We start from the raw sequence: 21,045 nt of genomic DNA on the forward strand, positions 1-21,045 counted from the left end.
CATCTCACTGTGTAAGAGCTGAGCACTTTGACGGACGGTCCAAAAATGAATAAAGTATGAAATATGAACCTAGACACGGTCTTGATAGTTGCTTGTATCCCCCTTTAAACAAGGTTCAATGTGTCCTAAACCTCCAGGATTAGTGTTGGACTGCCCTAATCAAAATATACACCTCTCTCTTACGGACAGCATGGCAGCACATATTATGGATTCACTCCCACTCACTGCAGCACTAGTTTGAGTTGAATCCAATACATTTTCAGACAAAGTAAACATGCTTAATTTGTAAAGTACAATTTATTGCAAAATATGACAAAGATTTTATGTTATACATTTCAATTGTGTGGTCAGGATATTACCTTGTCATTTTGAGAATTCTGTGAATGAACAGCTCACACTATAAAGCCCACTTGTGTCCAACAACACACGACATATAAAACAGCTCAAGAAAATGTCAAACCATCAACCTGAATAGAATACTTGCAAATGTTTTCTTCCCATAGCTCTTGGTAGCATATAGTTCATTACTGGAACCTCATTAACTGTTGCCAACTGAAAAGAAACACATTTGTTACACCAGCCTTGAATCTAAACAGATGGTGGATGTCTATAACATTGTTTTAGGTTAGTGAAAGAAACATTTTAAATAAAATGTTTACTGTAGACAAATGGCTTCTGACAATAGGTCTAGTATAAGGTGTTGTTTGGTGTGATGTTCTGGGGTATTTCGAATGCTGCTTGTGTGTTTATATGAGCGGTTTCAGCATTTGTTATTTCACACAAGTGGGTTTTATAGCTTAGGTTACAACACCTGAGTACTGCTAGAGCTCTCAGAATGAGAAGGTGACACTATGAATGATTACTCCACACAAATAAAATGTATGATTGGTGGTGTTAGTTTGCTGTGATTGAACACAATGTTGTTCTAGAGAGGTGCCCGCTAGGACAGACAGTCCAGCACTACATGAGAGAGGTTCATGCACCTCAACACATTGTATTCCTCTTCAGTGACCTTAAGATGTGGAGTTAGCTAGGACTTTTTGGATTATTTTGAATATACCAGACTCCATCTGACTGAAAGACACACAGTGCCCCGAGGGTGACCAGGGAATTTCAGTGTTTCATTGGCAGGTTTTTGCCACTTTAAGATAGAAAATCTGGAATAGGGAAGAGAGTCCAGAGAGGGAAATCTGAACACCAATGAGAAGCAGGGTGTACAGACACAGACAGTGACACCTTGCTGAGGAAAGTCGGATAGGGTGAGGGGGAGTGAGGCAAAAGGGGGTTGGGGTGGAAACTGACAGACACACAGACAGTCAGACATAGGGAGAGGCTACTAGCCTCAGCAGGAGATTGACAATAGGGTGAGTGGTTTCAGCTCTTTCTTCAGAGCCAATGATCTGTTCTTGTGTGAGTCTTTGAGATAATTTACCCGACTGGTGGCAGCTTGTAGCACACAGCCTTGACGCAGTTCTCTCCTGCTCCTCACGCGGACCACCGGAGCTCTCCCCTTACTCTTCACGCAGACCACCGGAGCTCTCCCCTTACTCCTCGCGCAGACCACCGCAGCTCTCCCCTTACTCCTCGCGCAGACCACCGCAGCTCTCCCCTTACTCCTCACGCAGACCACCGCAGCTCTCCCCTCACTCCGCGCGCAGACCACCGGAGCTCTCCCCTTACTCTTCACGCAGACCACAGGAGCTCTCCCCTTACTCTTCACGCAGACCACCGGAGACACCCAGCAGGCAGGTGAGTATGACTGTTCCAGCTGTCCAACGAGACGCTGCTTTGTCTTTCATCGTCTGCTGTTATGTCGCTTGTTCTTTGTGTCCTTTCTTTTTTTTCTTTCATTCCTCCAGTGTACGTAACTGTTGCAGTGAAAAAGGGAACTATTGTCACTCGTCCCTGACTGAGACTTGCAGGCTGTGATGAGTGACGGTAGTATGTACATTACAGACACATATTCCCTTTGTCTGAGCAGTGTGGGATTTACCTGCTCTCACCTCTCAGCCAGATTACCCTGAGCTGAGTTACAACTGCTTTCCCATCTGAATACCCAAGTGTTTGTCTGCTTGTGGCTTTGAGCAATGGTAGCCTAATCTAATCACTTACTGTGTTCTGGAGGATGGACTTTCCTCCCTGTCAGACTGAACGGATTTGAGAAGCTTGTACGCGCCAAACCAGTTTATATTAATGTTGATTCCCTTCATGACCCCGTTGTCTCTCATGCTGGGGTGCTAGACACATTAGTCCTGGTCAGAAGGGGCTGCATTCTGAACCGAATAGGATGCCATTTGAGCTTTATTGAGAGTTGTATCTATGCTGTATATGGCTCTGATGAATCAATCTGATGAATCAAAAATAAAAAGTTATTTTTATTGCAGAACTACTTTCAAATGCCCATCAAATGGCACCATATTGTTTGACCGTTGGTTTCACCATAGTACAGAAACTACAGCAGGGTGGAGTTTACCATTACCTGGCAGAATTTTATTTTATTTAAATAATTTTAAGAATTTAGCAATAGACATCTATTGGGCTGTTGTCTGTATTATATCTGTCAGTCAAGGTGGCTTTACTACATGAAATGATAAATCCTGATTGTCAATATTAAAATAACTAAACATAAACCATCAACTCAGTGAATACATTGAATACACTGGTGTTAAGGTTCGCTCTTTATCTATTTATCTTAGTAATGACTCACTCTGTCCATGACCAGACATCAAAAGAAATTATCTGAACAATGTTTATATGGCACTTAGCGTACAGTGTTTGAGGAGAGTGTATCCAGGCTGGATGGGTGATGGTGTAGAGATGGTGTAGAGATGGTGTAGAGATGTTTCAGGCCTGAGGGGGAACCATTGAAAGGAGATTACCATCAAGTGTCATGCATCAGTAGAGATTTTCCCAAAATTATCGAGGTGGGCCGGTGTCAATTTAGGATGTGTCCCTAATTTGTTCACACGTCTACCAGATGGTGGTGACTTCAAACCTGCCACCTCTGCCTCTAGCAGCTTTTGTCTTTCACGGCAATAGTCATAAAGATACTGTCTATTCATGATCAGAGGTATCTACTGACCCTGCAGTGTTGTCCACTTCTTCCTTTGAGACGTATTTAGGAATGCTGGTTGGTATTCATGATGTTGAATAAAATATATATACAACTTGTTTTTTTGCTTCTAGGTGCAGTTTTGAAACTGCCAATCAACCCAAATGTGATCCTCAAGGAACCTGTTCAGCATCAATGATGAATGTTTCCCTCAAACCAGGTGTCTTGCCACACAGACTAAACGCATCCTTAGTCAATATAAGCTCCCTGGCCAATGCAATTTAAACAGTTGTTACAAAAGTTCCTATGAATATTACTGCAAGACTCTTTTTATACATTTTGTTGAATAGTTTAGCTTTGCATCAAACCAGTGTTGAGCAGTGCCCGTAACTTGTCATGGAACAAAACTAATTGATGATTGAATTTGGACTGTGAATGATTTCAGTAATTACCACAGTGTTTTGAGAGACTGTCTTGCCATTAGGCAAACACTGCTTGGGCGTACGGTTGTAAGACACAGCTGAGCAGTTGCCCAGTATCTGTAAATTACCCAGATAGTCAATACTTTGTTCTTTTTTCATTACTAACAATGTACTACATAGCCACATACCAGACAAAAAATGTTTCTTGAATCTGTCAGTGGCTTTTAGGCTAATATGTTGTTTTGTGTTGTGTTTTTGTTTCAGATGCAAGCCTTTTTGATCTGTGAAAAAGCAGCCAGTCAATCACACATATTGACTCAAAGGATAAGCTGTCAAAGTAAGAGCTTATTGATGGATTTTTCCACCCTCGTATTTCAATACAATCTCCCCTGATCTGATTTTGTGGTTCACTCTGTCTACTTTGAAGACACACAGGTTGTGTTAAGATTTTAAAAGGATCCACTTGTGATGTACAGTCACCTTAAATGATTGGTGCCCCAGATAAATCAAACAGAGTGAAATCTGATTTAACATTCCTACTTTTAGTACATCTCAGTCTCAACTGAACCGGTCTGATGGCTTCCTGTTTACCTGGAGCATAACATGCACGTAAAATCAATTTCTTTCTATCTATTACTATGTCTAGCAAGCCATGTCCAAGCAAAATAAAACACCTCAAAAGAAACAAATGGTTGTTTTACCTTCTAAAAATTGGGCAATAGGAATAAAAATTGCTTAAAACCTAAATAATTAACTTACCACTATTATGACAAAAATTAAGACATTCAAGACAAGTGAAACAGTGTTAGACCTGCCTGATAGAGGACATACTGTATGCATATCTTGCCTCAAAGCACAGTGGAGAAGACGGTTTGCGAGGCAAAGAACAATCCTGGGGCCTCAGTTAGAATGCTAAAGAACTTGGTTGCATGTTGGTGTCACTAAGTCTCTAAATTTACAACAAGACGTGACCACCACATCAAATGCCTGTTTGGAAGGGCTACCATTTACAGCAACCAATGAATGGAAGTGTCTGGAGTTAAAGTGGCACTGGCAATTGGATTGGAACTGGGTGCTATGGTAAAGCAAAACATCAGATTCTATGGCCGTGGATGCCAGTGTCGGTTTGACTTTAAAAAAAGGATGCCATGCAGAATACAATCTCAAGCACATATCAAAATCTACAGAGAAAAAAGTTCATAGGAAATGAATAACTGAACAAAAAATATGAAATTATTGAAATTGCCTTCTCAGTCCATGGACTTGAATCCCGGTGAAAACCTGCAGTTTGAATTGATAGGCCAGTCTAAGCTCAGTCGGAAAGGGATCTCTAGGATCTATAAAGATTCTGTATGGAGGAAGGGTCAAAGATCCCCTCCCATGTGTCTCATAAGACATTAAGAGAAAAGGCTCAGTGCCATTACCCTTGTAGGGGGAAAGAACGGCACAAATCACAAAAAAGCCTGTCATTTTGACACTTTTTTTGCTTTGGGAAAATACTTTTATATTTTGAGAAATGAATAATGATTTTTTTTATAATATACAGCCTTTTAAACTAATCGTTATCAAACATACAAATAATATTGAAGATAACTATGTAAAAGCAGAGATCAAACACTGTTTTCCAGCTAAAATATATTACAGAAACCCCTGTGTTAAACATGCTTAGCAGACATGTGTATGTATAAAACAAGAGCAATAAAGACTCTCTGACAAAGTTACTAACAGATGTAAAGTGGATATAAAAAGTCTACACACCCCTGTTAAAATGCCAGGTTCTTGTGATGTAAAAGAATGAGACAAAGATAAATCATGTCAGAACCTTTTGCACTTTTAATGTGACCTATAACGTGAACAATTCAATTGAAAAACAAACTGAAACCTTCTAGGGGAAAAAATTAAAAATAAAAACCTTACAATAACCTGGTTGCATAAGTGTGCACACCCTCTAATAACTGGGGATGTGGCTGTGTTCAGAATTTACCAATCACATTCAAACTCATGTTAAATAGAAGTCATTACACACCTGCGATCATTTATCATTAATCACAAATAAAGTTCAGCTGTTCTAGTAGGATTTTCCTGACATTTTCTAAGTTGCATCTCAGAGCAAAAGCCATGGCCCGCAGAGAGCTTCCAAAGCATCAGAGGGATCTCATTGTAGAAAGATATCAGTCAGGAGAAGGGTACAAAATAATTTCCAAAGCATTAGATATACCAAGGAACACAGTGAAGACAGTCATCATCAAGTGGAGAAAATATGGCCAACAGAGACATTACCAAGAACTAGACGTGCCTCCAAAATTGATGAAAAGATAAGAAGAAGACTGGTCAGGGAGGCTTTCAAGAAGCCTACAGCAACATTAAAGGAACTGCAGGAATTTCTGGCAAGTACTGGCTGTGTGCTACGTGACAACAATCTCCCGTATTCTTCATGTGAATGGGCTATAGGGTAGGGTGGCAAGACAGAAGCCTTTCTTGCAAAGAAAAACATCCAAGCTCGGCTGAAGTTTGCAAAAACAAACATCAAGTCTTCCAAAAGCATGTGGGAAAATGGTTTATGGGCTGATGAAACCAAGGTTGAACTTTTTGACCATAATTCCAAAAGGTACGTTTGGCGCAAAAACAACATTGCACATCACCCAAAGAACACCATACCCACAGTGAAGCATGGTGGTGGCAGCATTATGCTTTGGGGCTGTTTTTCTTCAGCTGGAACTGGGGCCTTAGTCAAGGTGGAGGGAATAATGAACAGTGACGAATAGCAGGCAATTTTGGCACAAAACCTTCAGGCGTCCTTTAAAAAGCTGAAGATGAAGTTCACCTTTCAGCACGACAACTACCCAAAGCACACATCCAAATCCACAAAAGCATGGCTTCACCAGAAGAAGATTAACGTTTTGGAATGGCCCAGCCAGAGCCCAAACCTGAATCCATTTGAACATCTATGGGGTGATCTGAAAAGGGCTGTGCACAGGAGATGTCCTTGCAATCTGACAGATTTGGAGCACTTTTGCAAAGAAGAGTGGGCAAATTTTGTGCCATGCTAATAGACTCCTACCCAAAAAGACTGAGTGCTATAATAAAATCGAAAAGTGGTTCAACTAAATATTAGTTTAAGGGCTTATGAAACCAGGTTATTGTGAGTTTTACATTTTTCCCCCTCGAAGATTTCAGTTTGTTTTTCAATTGAATTGTTCACGTTATAGGTCACATTAAAGGTGGAAAAGTTGTATATATTTTTCTATTCAATCTGAAACTGAAACTCTAAAATCAAACTTGATTTTGAGAGGAAGATAGTTATTATTGGGCTTATTTTGCCTCTCTCATGAGATTTAGAGAAGCAATTATTTTTTTGAAGAGCACGCCAAGAACTTAATTTGAGGACTCCCATTAGAATTCAAACATGATGAGTGAACACAGATTTTAGCACCATGAATAACCATCGCTTTAAAGTGAGAAGATCCAGATCTAGATCTCCTTGAATGGTTCATCACCAGCGTGGGTAGTCTTAAGGATCCATATTCATATTCCAGATCAAGGAGACACCGGGAGAAAGTTGGGCTTCAAAACTATTTCCCCATAAAACATACCATCTGGTTTTGTTTTTGTGTTCTGGAGAAGATACATTGAATATTTATGACACTGCCCACTGAGAGACAAGACACATAGGGAGGGGGAAAGAGAAGGAGATAGCTAAAGAGAAAATACAGAAAACCAAAAACAGAGATAAAGAATAAGAGAGAGCGAGATGGTACGATGAGGTTCATGTAACATATCATCTGTCATCACCTGGCGGCTGATCAAAAGAGCAGATTGGCACGCGGAGCACAGAAACCACTCCTCTGTATGCCAAGCAGCAGCTTCTCTGAGGTAGACATGCTTGTCTGCCTCAGAGCCAAGGGTCTGGCTCAAGGCATGGAGTGGAGAGGGGCTGTGAGGAGATGCTGTGAGGAGGGTGTGTTAGGAGGGAGGGTGAGGACGGAGCATGAGGAGGGAGTGTGGGGAGGCGTGGGTATGTGCTTGTGTGTGTTTTTGGCAAGGTAGAGGTCTTGGCAGACACAGTCTCAAGGCGACAATCAGATACTTTGAAATGTCACCTGAGAAGAAAGCAAAGACTGTGTGATGAACAAGAGACTTTACTGTATGCTGTAGGAGATGTGGGAATGGGAAACTACTAAAGGCGGTGTTCAGATCTGGAAGAGCAGGAGGAATAGCAATGTGGTTTATCACTAGATGGCACAGCTGCAAAATGGGACACTGTATATCGTAAACACATCAGAATTGGCCATAATTCAATGATAAGTCATGTATAAGGCTGACAGTGTAGTTAAGGTTAGGTTAGCATCAGGTTTATCAGAAGACGACAAACTCTCTCTGAGACAGATAATGAGTATGAGTGAGACAAGAAAGGGTGAACTACATACGTAACTACATTACCCTCAGTGGTGTCTGTTGAAGCCTTGCCAATTAATTATCTGATGGTATTAACTCATGAGCACTTTAAATTACTTGGTTCTTCTTTCTTAGTTTTAAATAGTCGATCTACATTACAATACTGAAGTTATGAGACATCTTTGATGTTTCAGATACAATCGCATGTTCTGTTGTGGGGTTTAGATGTAGAGTTTAGATTTAGGCTCCTCACTTCATAGGTATGTAAATGTGTATTGTGCAAGGCTCCATCCTTGACCCACAAGCATAAAACACATTCAGGTTTACTTCAAGTAAGATGAATACAATTGAGCTTATTTTAAAGTGTGATTTTATCAGGGACAAGGAAGCTGCGTGGCTTTTGAAGAATTAATAAGCCTGTCTCATTTGGATGTGTCTACCATAGCAGGCAGCCTCTGGAAGCCCCAGTTTCACATTTTTTTGACAGAGCCTTTGATGATCACTGATAACACAGCGAGACTCCCAGGGAGCAAAGCATCCGACAATGCAGAGACAGCCAGTGGAGACCGGCTCACGATCCCGACAGAGATTTAGTGTTGGGCCACTCTCTAGCGTCGCAGCTTTGGCTCAGCTACATTCATACGTTCTTGCCAACGTCCGACTCATAGCAGCCTTCACACATTCTCCGACCGAGATTTTTGGGAGGGCGTGTTTTACAGGCAGTAAGTCATGTGTCAGTTCATGTAGACACTCAGATAGTGTGGTGTAACCACAACGACAGAACCTTCAGCGATGCTCTTCTTTATCTGAGCGCTGAGTTCAACGGGCTCTTTTGCACAAACCTCTGTTTCAGTGGCACACAGGGCCAAAGTCGGCTTTCCCTGACTTTGCTCACTTACAGCACCTCTCACTTAGCTCACTTTTCAGAAGACGAGCTCCTCAAGTTTCAAGTGCTTTTGTTGCTTGTTTCAAGTAGAGGGCAGAGTAGTGCTGTGATGCTTTTCTGCTAGAAGTGTTTCTTTCAAATTCAAAAAGATTTGGATTCTCAATTAGACTACCCTGGTAAAAAAAGTTTCAATAAAAAAAAAGTATTAAATTGTATGACTGTTGTCCATTTGATTCCATCAGGTAACAGGTAGATGCCTTTGGTGTTGCAGTTAGAAAGAAGCAGCGGAGCAATCAGCATGTTTTCGACCAAAGAAACAAAGTTCAAACTGATTTTGCCAATAAAGAAGGAACTTTCCAGCCGCCTGCAGAGAATTTGTAACCCCGCTGTCTTGGAGGAAGCCTGAGGCAGAACTGGTCTCTCATTACTCTGTCAGACAGACAGGCCTGCAGAAGAGCAGATTGGGAACGAGACAGACATCAGGCTGTATTAAGACCCAGACCCTCCTCTGTGCCCCCAGACAGACGGTCGGGCTGAAGAGAGGGGGATTCTTCTTTCAGGAAATTTTGTCCGGGAATTTGATACCTGCCAATTTGTTAAGTTGTTGGTGTGGTTGTGACAAGGCTTGTTGTTGGTGTGGTTGTGGCAGGGCGTGTTGTCTGTGTGGTTGTGGCAAGGCTTGTTGTCTGTGTGGTTGTGGCAGGGCTTGTTGTTGGTGTGGTTGTGGCAGGGCTTGTTGTTGGTGTGGTTGTGGCAGGGCTTGTTGTTGGTGTGGTTGTGGCAGGGCTTGTTGTCTGTGTGGTTGTGGCAGGGCTTGTTGTTGGTGTGGTTGTGGCAGGGCGTGTTGTCTGTGTGGTTGTGGCAGGGCTTGTTGTCTGTGGGGTTGTGGCAAGGCTTGTTGTTGGTGTGGTTGTGGCAGGGCTTGTTGTTGGCTTGCTTGTGGCAGGGCTTGTTGGTGTGGTTGTGGCAGGGCTTGTTGTCTGTGTGGGGGTGACAAGGCTTGTTGTTGGTGTGGTTGTGGCAGGGCTTGTTGTTAGTGTGGTTGTAGCAGGGCTTGTTGTCTGTGTGGTTGTGGCAAGGCTTGTTGTCGGTGTGGTTGTGGCAGGGCTTGTTGTTTGTGTGGTTGTGGCAGGGCTTGTTGTTGGTGTGGTTGTGGCAGGGCTTGTTGTTGGTGTGGTTGTGGCAGGGCTTGTTGTTGGTGTGGTTGTGGCAGGGCTTGTTGTTTGTGTGGTTGTGGCAGGGCTTGTTGTTGGTGTGGTTGTGGCAGGGCTTGTTGTTGGTGTGGTTGTGGCAGGGCTTGTTGTTGGTGTGGTTGTGGCAGGGCTTGTTGTTGGTGTGGTTGTGGCAGGGCGTGTTGTCTGTGTGGTTGTGGCAGGGCGTGTTGTCTGTGTGGTTGTGGCAGGGCTTGTTGTTTGTGTGGTTGTGGCAGGGCTTGTTGTTGGTGTGGTTGTGGCAGGGCTTGTTGTTGGTGTGGTTGTGGCAGGGCTTGTTGTTGGTGTGGTTGTGGCAGGGCTTGTTGTTGGTGTGGTTGTGGCAGGGCTTGTTGTTTGTGTGGTTGTGGCAGGGCTTGTTGTTTGTGTGGTTGTGGCAGGGCTTGTTGTTGGTGTGGTTGTGGCAGGGCTTGTTGTTGGTGTGGTTGTGGCAGGGCGTGTTGTCTGTGTGGTTGTGGCAGGGCGTGTTGTCTGTGTGGTTGTGGCAGGGCTTGTTGTTTGTGTGGTTGTGGCAGGGCTTGTTGTCTGTGTGGTTGTGGCAGGGCTTGTTGTCTGTGTGGTTGTGGCAGGGCGTGTTGTCTGTGTGGTTGTGGCAGGGCTTGTTGTCGGTGTGGTTGTGGCAGGGCTTGTTGTTGGTGTGGTTGTGGCAGGGCTTGTTGTTGGTGTGGTTGTGGCAGGGCTTGTTGTTGGTGTGGTTGTGGCAGGGCTTGTTGTTGGTGTGGTTGTGGCAGGGCTTGTTTTTGGTGTGGTTGTGGCAGGGCTTGTTGTTGGTGTGGTTGTGGCAGGGCTTGTTGTTGGTGTGGTTGTGGCAGGGCTTGCCTCATCACTACTGCAGAAATATTTCTCAGCCCTTCCTGCATGTAATCCGTGTGGAATGAGAGATGATTGGATTTTCATACTCAGGGCTCAACTGAATCAAGCTCGCGTTGCCCTATTTATGCAGCAGCTCTTTCGCCAACAGTGTAATTAACTCACAGGGGGTACTGGTTCAACTACAGCGTGATCCCCTTATGCTTTGACTGTTCAGAATTAGAAGGGTGCAGGCCAGGGATGAATGCAGACATTAAGGAAACGGCGTGAGCATTGCTATTGCGGCTTAGTTCCACCCGGCCTGTGTTGGTGAAGGCACATTACACTCTGTGAGTGCTGGGGATGTGGGACGGCACTGGGGGAAAATCACACCTTTGTCAGTGTTTGCTTGTGTTGACAGGTTGTCTCCGATAACTGCTGCTGCCTGAAACACTCTGCTCCTCATCCTGAACCCACCCGACTCGCAAAACGCCATTATATTCCATCACATCCCTCGGTCTGTCGTTCTGTCGGTTGATAGGTTCCCGGTGAAGATGATATTTTCACTCCTGTCAGTTGAGCCACAGTATTTTAAGTTGGGCCAGTGCCATTCTACAGCTTAAAAGTATTAGCTTATAAAGCAGCCATGGAGCGGTTCAGTGTGATCCTGTGTCATTAATGAACACTGTCTGCTGGAAGCCATTGTCTAAAGCTAGGCTATGTTTATCGCACATTCTTTTATCTCACTGAGATCAGATCTGCTGAAACTACACTGGTTGTCGCTATGGAGACCAACACCTAATCAAGGCCTGTGTTATTGCCTCTTGTAAGGTTCTTCCGTCTTCAGAAATGTTAACACAGAGAGTGCTTCCACAGTGGTGTTCTTTGGATTGTAAAAACAAACAGAATATCTTTAGAGAATTTTGCTTCTGGGCATTTGTACGGAGGGAAAACGCAGTGGTTGCAGGGCACTAGGTATGTGAACACAGACGTGATATGAAACGGCCCTTAGGACACGTGTACAGCCACTCAACGTCTCAGTTTTCACATCCCTGTCCTCCGTCATGCCTACATCCTTTCTCTTACACACAGCACCAGCCCAAATCAAAATAACTGTTTTCCCTGCAGTCTGATATCATCCCAACAGCACACTTTGACATGTCTCCAGAATGATATAGGACGCGCGTCTCACCTCGGGGTGTTGTTGGCTTGTCACAGGAGGGCTATTCGTCACTGGAAATGTGACTCAGACTAGCTGGACAGTTCTCAATAGCCCCCTGGTGCACTGCTCACTGAAAGTCTTCTTGCTGGGCCAGTCTCCAGCAAAATCATTTTCAACAGCCTGATGGCCCAGTGCCTCCAGCAACTGTAATAATAATGCAATAATAGGGAATTGATCATGTCTGTACTGAGCTCAGTAAATATATGGTCGTAGTCAATTCCTCTCCCCCTTCATGCCAAGAATCCCCTCTCACCAATCTCATCAGAGCAATGGATGATTAATGAGAGCAATATATCCACAATTGAGTGTTATAGTCACCAATTTAGCTCTGAATGCAAAGACGAATTGTTTAATTGAGTAAACCTTACCGGGTTCACAGTCCTTCTCCCTCTAGTAGAAACACCAGGCCTGGGCGGACCTACTGGTCCTTTATGGATCTATTTTACCTGTAATAATGTCAAGTAACTAAGTGATAATCTCTAGGAGCTGACAGATGATCTGTTATCCACAATCTACATTTGAAGTGGAACCATTCAACAGCATGTTATCCAATCAAAGTGGTCTCAAAGAAGGCACAAAGTGCGTATGGGCATATATACATTGATGTCCACACCAGTTAAAACAATTATCCTTCCCTATTTGATCAGCTTTGTTGTCTCAGTCACCATTCCTGTTACAGTGACATTATGGATGTTTTCACCTAGACACACAGCAAGTCTAACGGACACTGACCCCTAACACCCACAAACACAAATTATTAATTTCTCCTTCCTCCTGCTGAGCTTTGACAGGCCAGACAAACGGGAGGACAAGGAACAGGCCAGGCTTAGTACCCGTCATCCCTAATCCTAAACACGTTATCATCCATGCATTCCCTATCAAAGACAAAAATAAATCAATGTGGTAACACAGAGACCGGTCAGCCCAGCAGCACACCTGGGGTAAGGAAGGGGTCAGAGGACACTCGATGAAATCTTAAGTAGTTTTGATATCATCACCACTTCGAAATGACGAGCTGAGAGGAGTGCGCACGTGGCGCTGTTGATGAACCAGTGCTGGAATGAACAAGTGACTCACCTTCACGTACAACCGGATGATATTGTATGATTTCATGTTGAATGTTAGATTTGAAGGCTGGAAGGATTCTCTATCACAGGGATACCAAATACCGGTCGCTTTATGATTTTACTTTGAACTGTGGACTTCGAAAGGTTTAACATGACAGTTCCGTGGCGAGGGTCGTCCGCAGTGCTTTAGCACACCACTGCGACGGTGAAGATGGATCCAGTAATTCTATGTGCTGAAGACTGCACACAGAGGGGCATTAATATTTGAGGAGGTTGTTACGAAGGAGAGACACTGTGCTGCATGCATCTTTAATGGGGTATGCCCCTCTTGTCCGGCAGCAGGAAGGGGTTAACTGCGGGGACCAGTATGAGTACTAGCATCCTCCGTCCTCAATGAATAAGTAAACACGTTCAGCCAGGCTGCGGAACAGTTGGCAAACGTCCTGTCGATAACAGGCCGATTTGTTTTCTTCTGACAGCTATGCTGTTTACAAGCTGATGATAACCCAACTCCCTGGCTCAGAACTGAATATTGAAACACTTTTCTTGGAATCCAAACACATACAGTAACCTAAGGCAACTGTGTTATCTAATAACATCAGGGATTTTCAGATAATTTATTCGTTCTTTGCAAACTTAATTTGTTATATTCCATAGCTCTGTTGCGTAAAGCCATTGTTTGGTCTATACTTAATCGTGTCCATCCGTATGTACATAACATAGTCAAGTTTTTATGTATGTTACCAAACAAATACACAAGGGTGTCTGGTGGCTTGTACAATATACGCGATTTAATCAAATAATATTGTGTTGTTGTACAATATACGCTAGTTGTTTTGTGTAAAATTAATTGTATAAAAAAAACCGACTGTTAATTATCTGGCAAGGGGATTCACTGCAACAGTGCGATACATAGTCATACTCATTTTACAAGCAAATTGTTAGCGGATGGCGATCGCCTTGTGTGCCTCCACATGCTGAATTCTAAACACAAGCTTCCGCCCCTGAGGCAAAATAATTAGTTGTTTTTATGAGCAGGATATGATCAATTTGTTCCCATCAGCATAAATGCATTTCTGAGGCTTTTTATACTTTGCAGAAAGTGTCATCAGACAACTCATCTGACAGCGATCTGAAAACCCAGCAGTAACACTGCTCTTATAGCTATCCATGCACTTCACATGTCTTGGCAACACTTTCAAATCTCTTCCTCATTCTGTCAGGGGACTAACGGCTTTGCTATAGGGGAAATGTATTGTATGTTCTTATTGAATAAGGCTTTTGATCTGAGTGGAAGTGCTCTGGGTTTTTACCTTTAAGGTCAGAGGAAAACATAAAAGGCTTTTCAGTTCCATCAGTAATGAAGATGGGATGTGTGAGAAATGACTAATGCGTGAGCGAGAGCCTCCTAGGCCCATCTCAGCTGTTAGCCCTGTGATCCAGATTAGGGCTGAAGATGGAGGGCCAAACATCACACCGGAGAGGGTGGCTATAGCTCCCACACGTGCACGGGCACACACACGCACACACACACGCGCACACACACACACACACACACAAATGCTTGTTACAAAAAGGTTATTTGCTGTCTCCTGATATCAACTGAAGGGATTCTTATTAGTGATTGGTCTAAAAAAAATTATAAACAACGTAAAACTGTCAGTGCCTTTTTTAAGTAAGTGTACACATCCCACTACTACTATGTTGTGTGGAAAAGCCTTTTGCTTGGATTGCACCAGAATGTTTGGATAGTTCTCTTATCAACCTATCACAAACCTGGTCAAACCTAGCCTTTTGTCATTTTATCACACTCTTTTTTGCAGAAGGGTTCATGCTCAATTGCAAGGGGATCTACTGTGCATAGCCAGTGCATGTTTGTCCCTGTTCTTTTGTGTGTGCGCAAATTTCTCCCCAAACACACCTCTAAGACGACCACTGCCTTGCTAAAGAAGCTGAGGGTAAAGGTGATGGACTGGCCAAGCATGTCTCCAGACCTAAACCCTATTGAGCATCTGTGGGTCATCCTCAAACGGAAGGTGGAGGAGTGCAAGGTCTCTAACATCCACCAGCTCTGTGATGTCGTCATGGAGGAGTGGAAGAGGACTCCAGTGGCAACTTGTGAAGCTCTGGTGAACTCCATGCCCAAGAAAGTTAAGGCAGTGCTGGAAAATGATGGTGGTCACACAAAATATTGACACTTTGTGCCCAATTTGGACATTTTCACTAAGGGGTATACTCGCTTTTGTTGCCAGCGGTTTAGACATTAATGGTTGTGTGTTGTGTTATTTTGAGGGGACAGCAAATTTACACTGTTATTCAAACTGTACACTCACTACTTTACATTGTAGCAAATTGTCATTTCGTCAGTGTTGTCACATGAAAAGATATACTAAAATATTTACAAAAATGTGAGGGGTGTACTCACTTTTGTGAGATACTGTATTCCTCTCAGATAACCAACTTGTTTTCTGCGGGGAAGCTTGTGTGTTTAGAATTCAGCGTGAGCCTGCACACCAGCTGATCCACACCCACTTTTGACAACCACTGTATAAACAAATGAGCACTGATGAACACTGCATGTATCCATTTTGCGTACACACCCTTTACATGCATATATTTACTGATGTCTCCAAGAGCACATCAACAGGGCAGTAATTTGTACACTCACATTCATACCCTGCATTCACAAAACAGGATTGACTTCGGGAATGTAAATCGATATCTCAGATAAACTAATATACAGTCTGTTGAATACCAGAATGACCAATTTGCTGACACTTCTTGACAATAATCTGCCAGTGAGCTCTACAGGAAATACGATGGTGTCAGTCATAGCCCTTGCTTTGAATCATTTGTTGTGGTTTTAATGTAGTCATTTCTGTTACACCAGTGAGTGTCTCCATTCTGAGGCGGGTCTGGAAGTCCCTGGACAAGATGAGGTGTTTCCGTAAACGCTCCACCATCCCCTTCCTGGGAGTCCTGATCACCTCTCTGCTCTTCCTCAACCTATACATTGACGACCAATATGTCCTGGTAAGTTTACCTTAACTGTCTCTGGATCTTCCTTCCCATTACATCACATTTGTATTTTACATATGATTAACAATACAATAATTTTTTTAGGAGGCAGGTGAAAGGCAGCTGAGGGAGACCATGCATTCTCCTCACTCGGAGAGATATGTTCACAACTTCAGAGATCTCACAAACTTCTCTGGAACCATAAACATCACATACCGTTACCTTGCTGGGAATCCACAGCCACGAAAAAGTAAAAATATATTTTATTATGTAGAGATGTGTATAATGAAAGTCATAGATTAATCCAAAAAATTATATTAATCTGTGAAATGTTTCTGTTTACAGAATATCTAACAATTGGGTTATCGTCTGTGAAGAGACAAAAAGGAAATTACCTCATGGAGACAATCAAATCAATTTTTGACCAATCCAGTTATGAGGAGTTGAAAGAGATTGTGGTCGTGGTCCATCTAGCAGACTTTGATCTTGCCTGGTGTGAGAATTTAGTGCAAGACATCTCCAGAAGGTTTGCCCACCACATCATCGCTGGGCGTCTCCTAGTGATCAATGCCCCTGAGGAATATTACCCATCACTGGATGGGCTAAAAAGGAACTACAATGACCCAGAAGACAGGGTGCGCTTCCGCTCCAAGCAGAACGTGGACTACGCTTTCTTGCTCAACTTCTGCACTAATCTCTCTGATTTCTACATGATGCTGGAGGACGATGTGCGATGCTCCCAGAATTTCCTAACATCCTTGAAGAAGGTGGTCACCTCCAGGCAAGGTTCCTACTGGGTGATGCTGGAGTTTTCCAAGCTTGGCTACATAGGGAAGCTTTACCACTCAAGAGACCTGCCACGCCTGGCCCACTTTCTGCTCATGTTCTACCAGGAGATGCCCTGCGATTGGCTCCTCATTCATTTCCGGGGCCTGCTGGCCCAGAAGGATGTGATCCGCTTCAAGCCCTCCCTGTTCCAGCACATGGGCTACTACTCCTCATATCAGGGGGTAGAGAACAGGTTGAAGGATGATGACTTTGAAGAAGCTTTTGTAGATCTCCCTGACAACCCCCCTGCCAGTCTTTACACAAACATTAACGTGTTTGAAAACTATGATGCCACCAAGGCTTATAGCAGTGTGGACGAATACTTTTGGGGGAAACCCCCCTCTACCGGAGACTTCTTTGTGATTGTCTTGCACGAACCAACCCAAATTAGCAAGATAAAAATCGTGACAGGAACCAACGATCGCCATCTTGATATCCTGCAATATGGCGCTCTAGAAGTTGGAGAACAGATTGTGGGAACAAAGAGAGAAAAGCAGTGTTCTTCCTACATCACATTAGGGGAGTTTAAAAATGGCAACATTGAGGTCCAAGACATAGACCACAAGATTGCTTTTGACATTGAGTGTGTACGTATTGTGGTGACTGCCAGTCAGAAAGAATGGCTGATCATTAGGAGTATAAGTTTGTGGACTACACAACCATTAGGTCAATTAAACACAGAGGGACCATATCATTTGGACTGACATTTTCTAATGAATTGACCCTAATAAAGTATAAGGTGGACGGCTGCACAGTGCTTTATATTATATTTTACATTGTGCATTTGAGAATTTGAAAGTAATTTGGTCGTCAACATTGGATGTTTGTTATAAAATAAATATACCTTCACTTATGTTTGGGTTTCTCGAAGAGAACTTATCAAATTTGTGCTTTTCACAGGTTTACAGGCAATACTTTGTCAATCCTAACATAAACCTTTAATCAGTATTTGATAAGTAATTAACTATGACTGCCATGTATATGTTTCCCTTAATAGCCAGTAGCAGCAATTATACTGAGATGGTGTTTTAAGATTGCTGTCTCAGTTTGGCAATTGGAGAACAATACTTGTTCTGGCCCTTCTTCAGAGAAACCGTGTTACAGTACACTCAGAGGAATATGAGGTAGACCTTTTTTCTGATCAGTGATTAGTATAATATTTTGCTCTCCTTTCCTGGACTTACAATGAAAATTGTCCTTATGAATGGCCCTTCAGCAAAATACTAATAACATATTATTGGGAAAGGTGAGTTTCCTCAAATGGGATTACAGAAAAAGGAACATATCCTGTTTGTCATTTACAGGGTTCTACTTGGTAACCCCAATCGTAGCCTCTTAAACCAGTCCTAGAATGTCGCTAGGCCTGGGGAATACCCGTAGGCTTTTTGTTGCAAAGGGGTGGGAAAACCTTTTTTGTCAGTAACGTCTCAAAACACATTAACCCAATCAAATTAATTGCTAGGGCTAACACCTCAAAACACATTTATCCAGTCAATTGCATTGCTTGAGGGACCTATACAGGTGCTCACGAGAATAATGCCTTCAGTGTAACAGTAGCTAGCAAAGTGAAGATGGCAGCAAAATTGCTAAAGTTCAAGTTCAAAGTTTATTTATCAAATGCACCGAATAACACAGCGTCATCCTGCAAAATTAAATTATTGTGACAGATGTGACAACATCTACGTAGTAAGAATTATAAATAAAACCCCATCGAAATCTGTGGATGTACAGTATCTCACAGAAGTGAGTACACCCCTCACATTTTTGTAAATATTTGATTATATCTTTTCATTTGACAACACTGAAGAAACCCCCTTAATGATGCGTAAGATTTTGAGTTCCGTGACGTCGCCCAGTATGGCGCAGCCGGGGCCCCACCCTGGAGCCAGGCCCGGGGTTGGGGCTCGTATGCCAGCGCCTGGTGGCCGGGCCTTTCCCCATGGAAAGGCCCGAACGGGCGACGTGGGCCCGCCTTCCCGTGGGCTCACCACCCACAGGAGGGACCATAAGGGGCCGGTGCAAAGAGGATCGGGCGGCAGTCGAAGGCAGGGGCCTAGACAACCCGATCTCTGGACACGGAAACTAGCTCTAGGGACGTGGAATGTCACCTCGCTGGCGGGGAAGGAGCCTGAGATTGTGCGTGAGGTTGAGAGGTTCCGATTAGAGGTAGTCGGGATCACCTCTATGCACGGCTTGGGCTCTGGAACCACACTCCTTGAGAGAGGATGGACTCTTCACCACTCTGGATTTGCCCATGGGCTGGTGTGGGTTTGCTTATAGCTCCCCAGCTTGGCCGCCATGTGTTGGAGTTTACCCCGGTGAACGAGAGGGTCGTTTCCCTGCGCCTACGGGTCGGGGATAGGTCTCTCACTGTTGTTTGTGCCTACGGGCCGAACGGCAGTGCAGAGTACCCAACCTTCTTGGAGTCTCTGGGAGGGGTGCTGGAAAGTGCTCCGACTGGGGACTCTATCGTTCTACTGGGGGACTTCAACGCCCACGTGTGCAACGACAGAGACACCTGGAGGGGCGTGATTGGGAGGAACGGCCCCCCTGATCTGAACCTGAGTGGTGTTCAGTTATTGGACTTCTGTGCAAGTCACAGTTTGTCCATAACGAACACCATGTTCATGCATAAGGGGGTCCATCAGTGCACGTGGCACCAGGACACCCTAGGCCGCAGGTCGATGATCGACTTTGTTGTCGTCTCATCTGACCTGCGGCCGTATGTCTTGGACACTCGGGTGAAGAGAGGGGCGGAGCTGTCAACTGATCACCACCTGGTGGTGAGTTGGATCCGATGGCGGGGGAGGAAGCTGGACAGACTCGGCAGGCCCAAGCGTACTGTAAGGGTCTGCTGGGAACGTCTGGCCGAGTCTCCTGTCAGAGAGATCTTTAACTCCCACCTCCGGCAGAGCTTTGACTGGATCCCGAGGGAGGCTGGAGATATTGAGTCCAAGTGGATCATGTTCTCCACCGCCATTGTCGAAGCGGCCGCTCTGAGCTGTGGCCGTAAGGTCTCCGGTGCCTGTCGAGGTGGCAATCCCCGAACCCGGTGGTGGACACCGGAAGTAAGGGATGCCGTCAAGCTGAAGAAGGAGTCCTATCAGGCCTGGTTGGCTTGTGGGACTCCTGAGGCAGCTGATTGGTACCGACAGGCCAAGCGGGCTGCAGCCCGGGTGGTTGTGGAGGCAAAAACTCGGGCCTGGGAGGAGTTTGGTGAGTCCATGGAGAAGGACTATCGGCTGGCCTCGAAGAGATGGCAAACCATCCGGCGCCTCAGGAGAGGGAAACAGTGCCCTACAAACGCTGTTTACAGTAGAATTGGGCAGCTGTTGACCTTAACTGAGGATGTCGTCGGGCGGTGGAAGGAGTACTTCGAGGATCTCCTCAATCCCGCTGTCACGTCTTCCATTGAGGAAGCAGAGGATGAGGGCTCAGAGGTGGACTCGTCCATCACCCGGGCTGAAGTCACAGAGGTGGTCAAGAAACTCCTCGGTGGCAAGGCACCGGGGGTGGATGAGATCCGCCCTGAGTACCTCAAGTCTCTGGATGTTGTGGGGCTGTCTTGGTTGACATGCCTGTGCAACATCGCATGGCGGTCGGGGACAGTGCCTCTGGGATGGCAGACCGGGGTGGTGGTCCCTCTTTTTAAGAAGGGGGACCGGAGGGTGTGTTCCAACTATAGGGGGATCACACTTCTCAGCCTCCCCGGGAAAGTCTATGCCAGGGTTCTGGAGAGGAGAATACGGCCAATAGTAGAACCTCGGATTCAAGAGGAAGAGTGTGGTTTTCGTCCGGGCCGTGGAACACTGGACCAGCTCTATACCCTCTACGGGGTGTTGGAGGGTTCATGGGAGTTTGCCCAACCAATCCACATGTGTTTTGTGGATTTGGAGAAGGCATTCGACTGTGTCCCTCGCGGCATCTTGTGGAGGGTGCTTCGAGAATATGGGGTCCTGGGTCCTTTGCTAAGGGCTGTCGGGTCCCTGTACAACCGAAGCAGGAGCTTGGTCCGCATTGCCGGCAGTAAGTCAGACTTGTTCCCAGTGCATGTTGGACTCCGGCAGGGCTGCCCTTTGTCGCCGGTTCTGTTCGTAATTTTTATGGACAGAATTTCTAGGCGCAGCCAGGGGCCGGAGGGTGTCAGGTTTGGGG

General features: G+C 44.7%; 1 protein-coding gene across 1 annotated transcript; it reads left to right on the forward strand.

Annotated features, from left to right (window-relative positions):
- The first annotated feature begins 1,322 nt into the window (after nucleotides 1–1,322).
- Nucleotides 1,323–17,699, forward strand: LOC105007116 (alpha-1,3-mannosyl-glycoprotein 4-beta-N-acetylglucosaminyltransferase C-like). Its single transcript, XM_010865917.4, has 6 exons — nucleotides 1,323–1,749; nucleotides 3,187–3,272; nucleotides 3,739–3,811; nucleotides 15,935–16,077; nucleotides 16,168–16,312; nucleotides 16,408–17,699. The coding sequence occupies exons 2-6, from the start codon at nucleotides 3,255–3,257 to the stop codon at nucleotides 17,592–17,594; spliced, it is 1,566 nt and encodes a 521-aa protein (XP_010864219.3). The 5' UTR covers nucleotides 1,323–1,749; nucleotides 3,187–3,254; the 3' UTR covers nucleotides 17,595–17,699.
- The last annotated feature ends 3,346 nt before the right edge of the window (nucleotides 17,700–21,045 follow it).

Source organism: Esox lucius, chromosome 19 (genome assembly GCF_011004845.1).
Source record: "Esox lucius isolate fEsoLuc1 chromosome 19, fEsoLuc1.pri, whole genome shotgun sequence".
NCBI classification, from domain to species: Eukaryota; Metazoa; Chordata; class Actinopteri; order Esociformes; family Esocidae; genus Esox; species Esox lucius.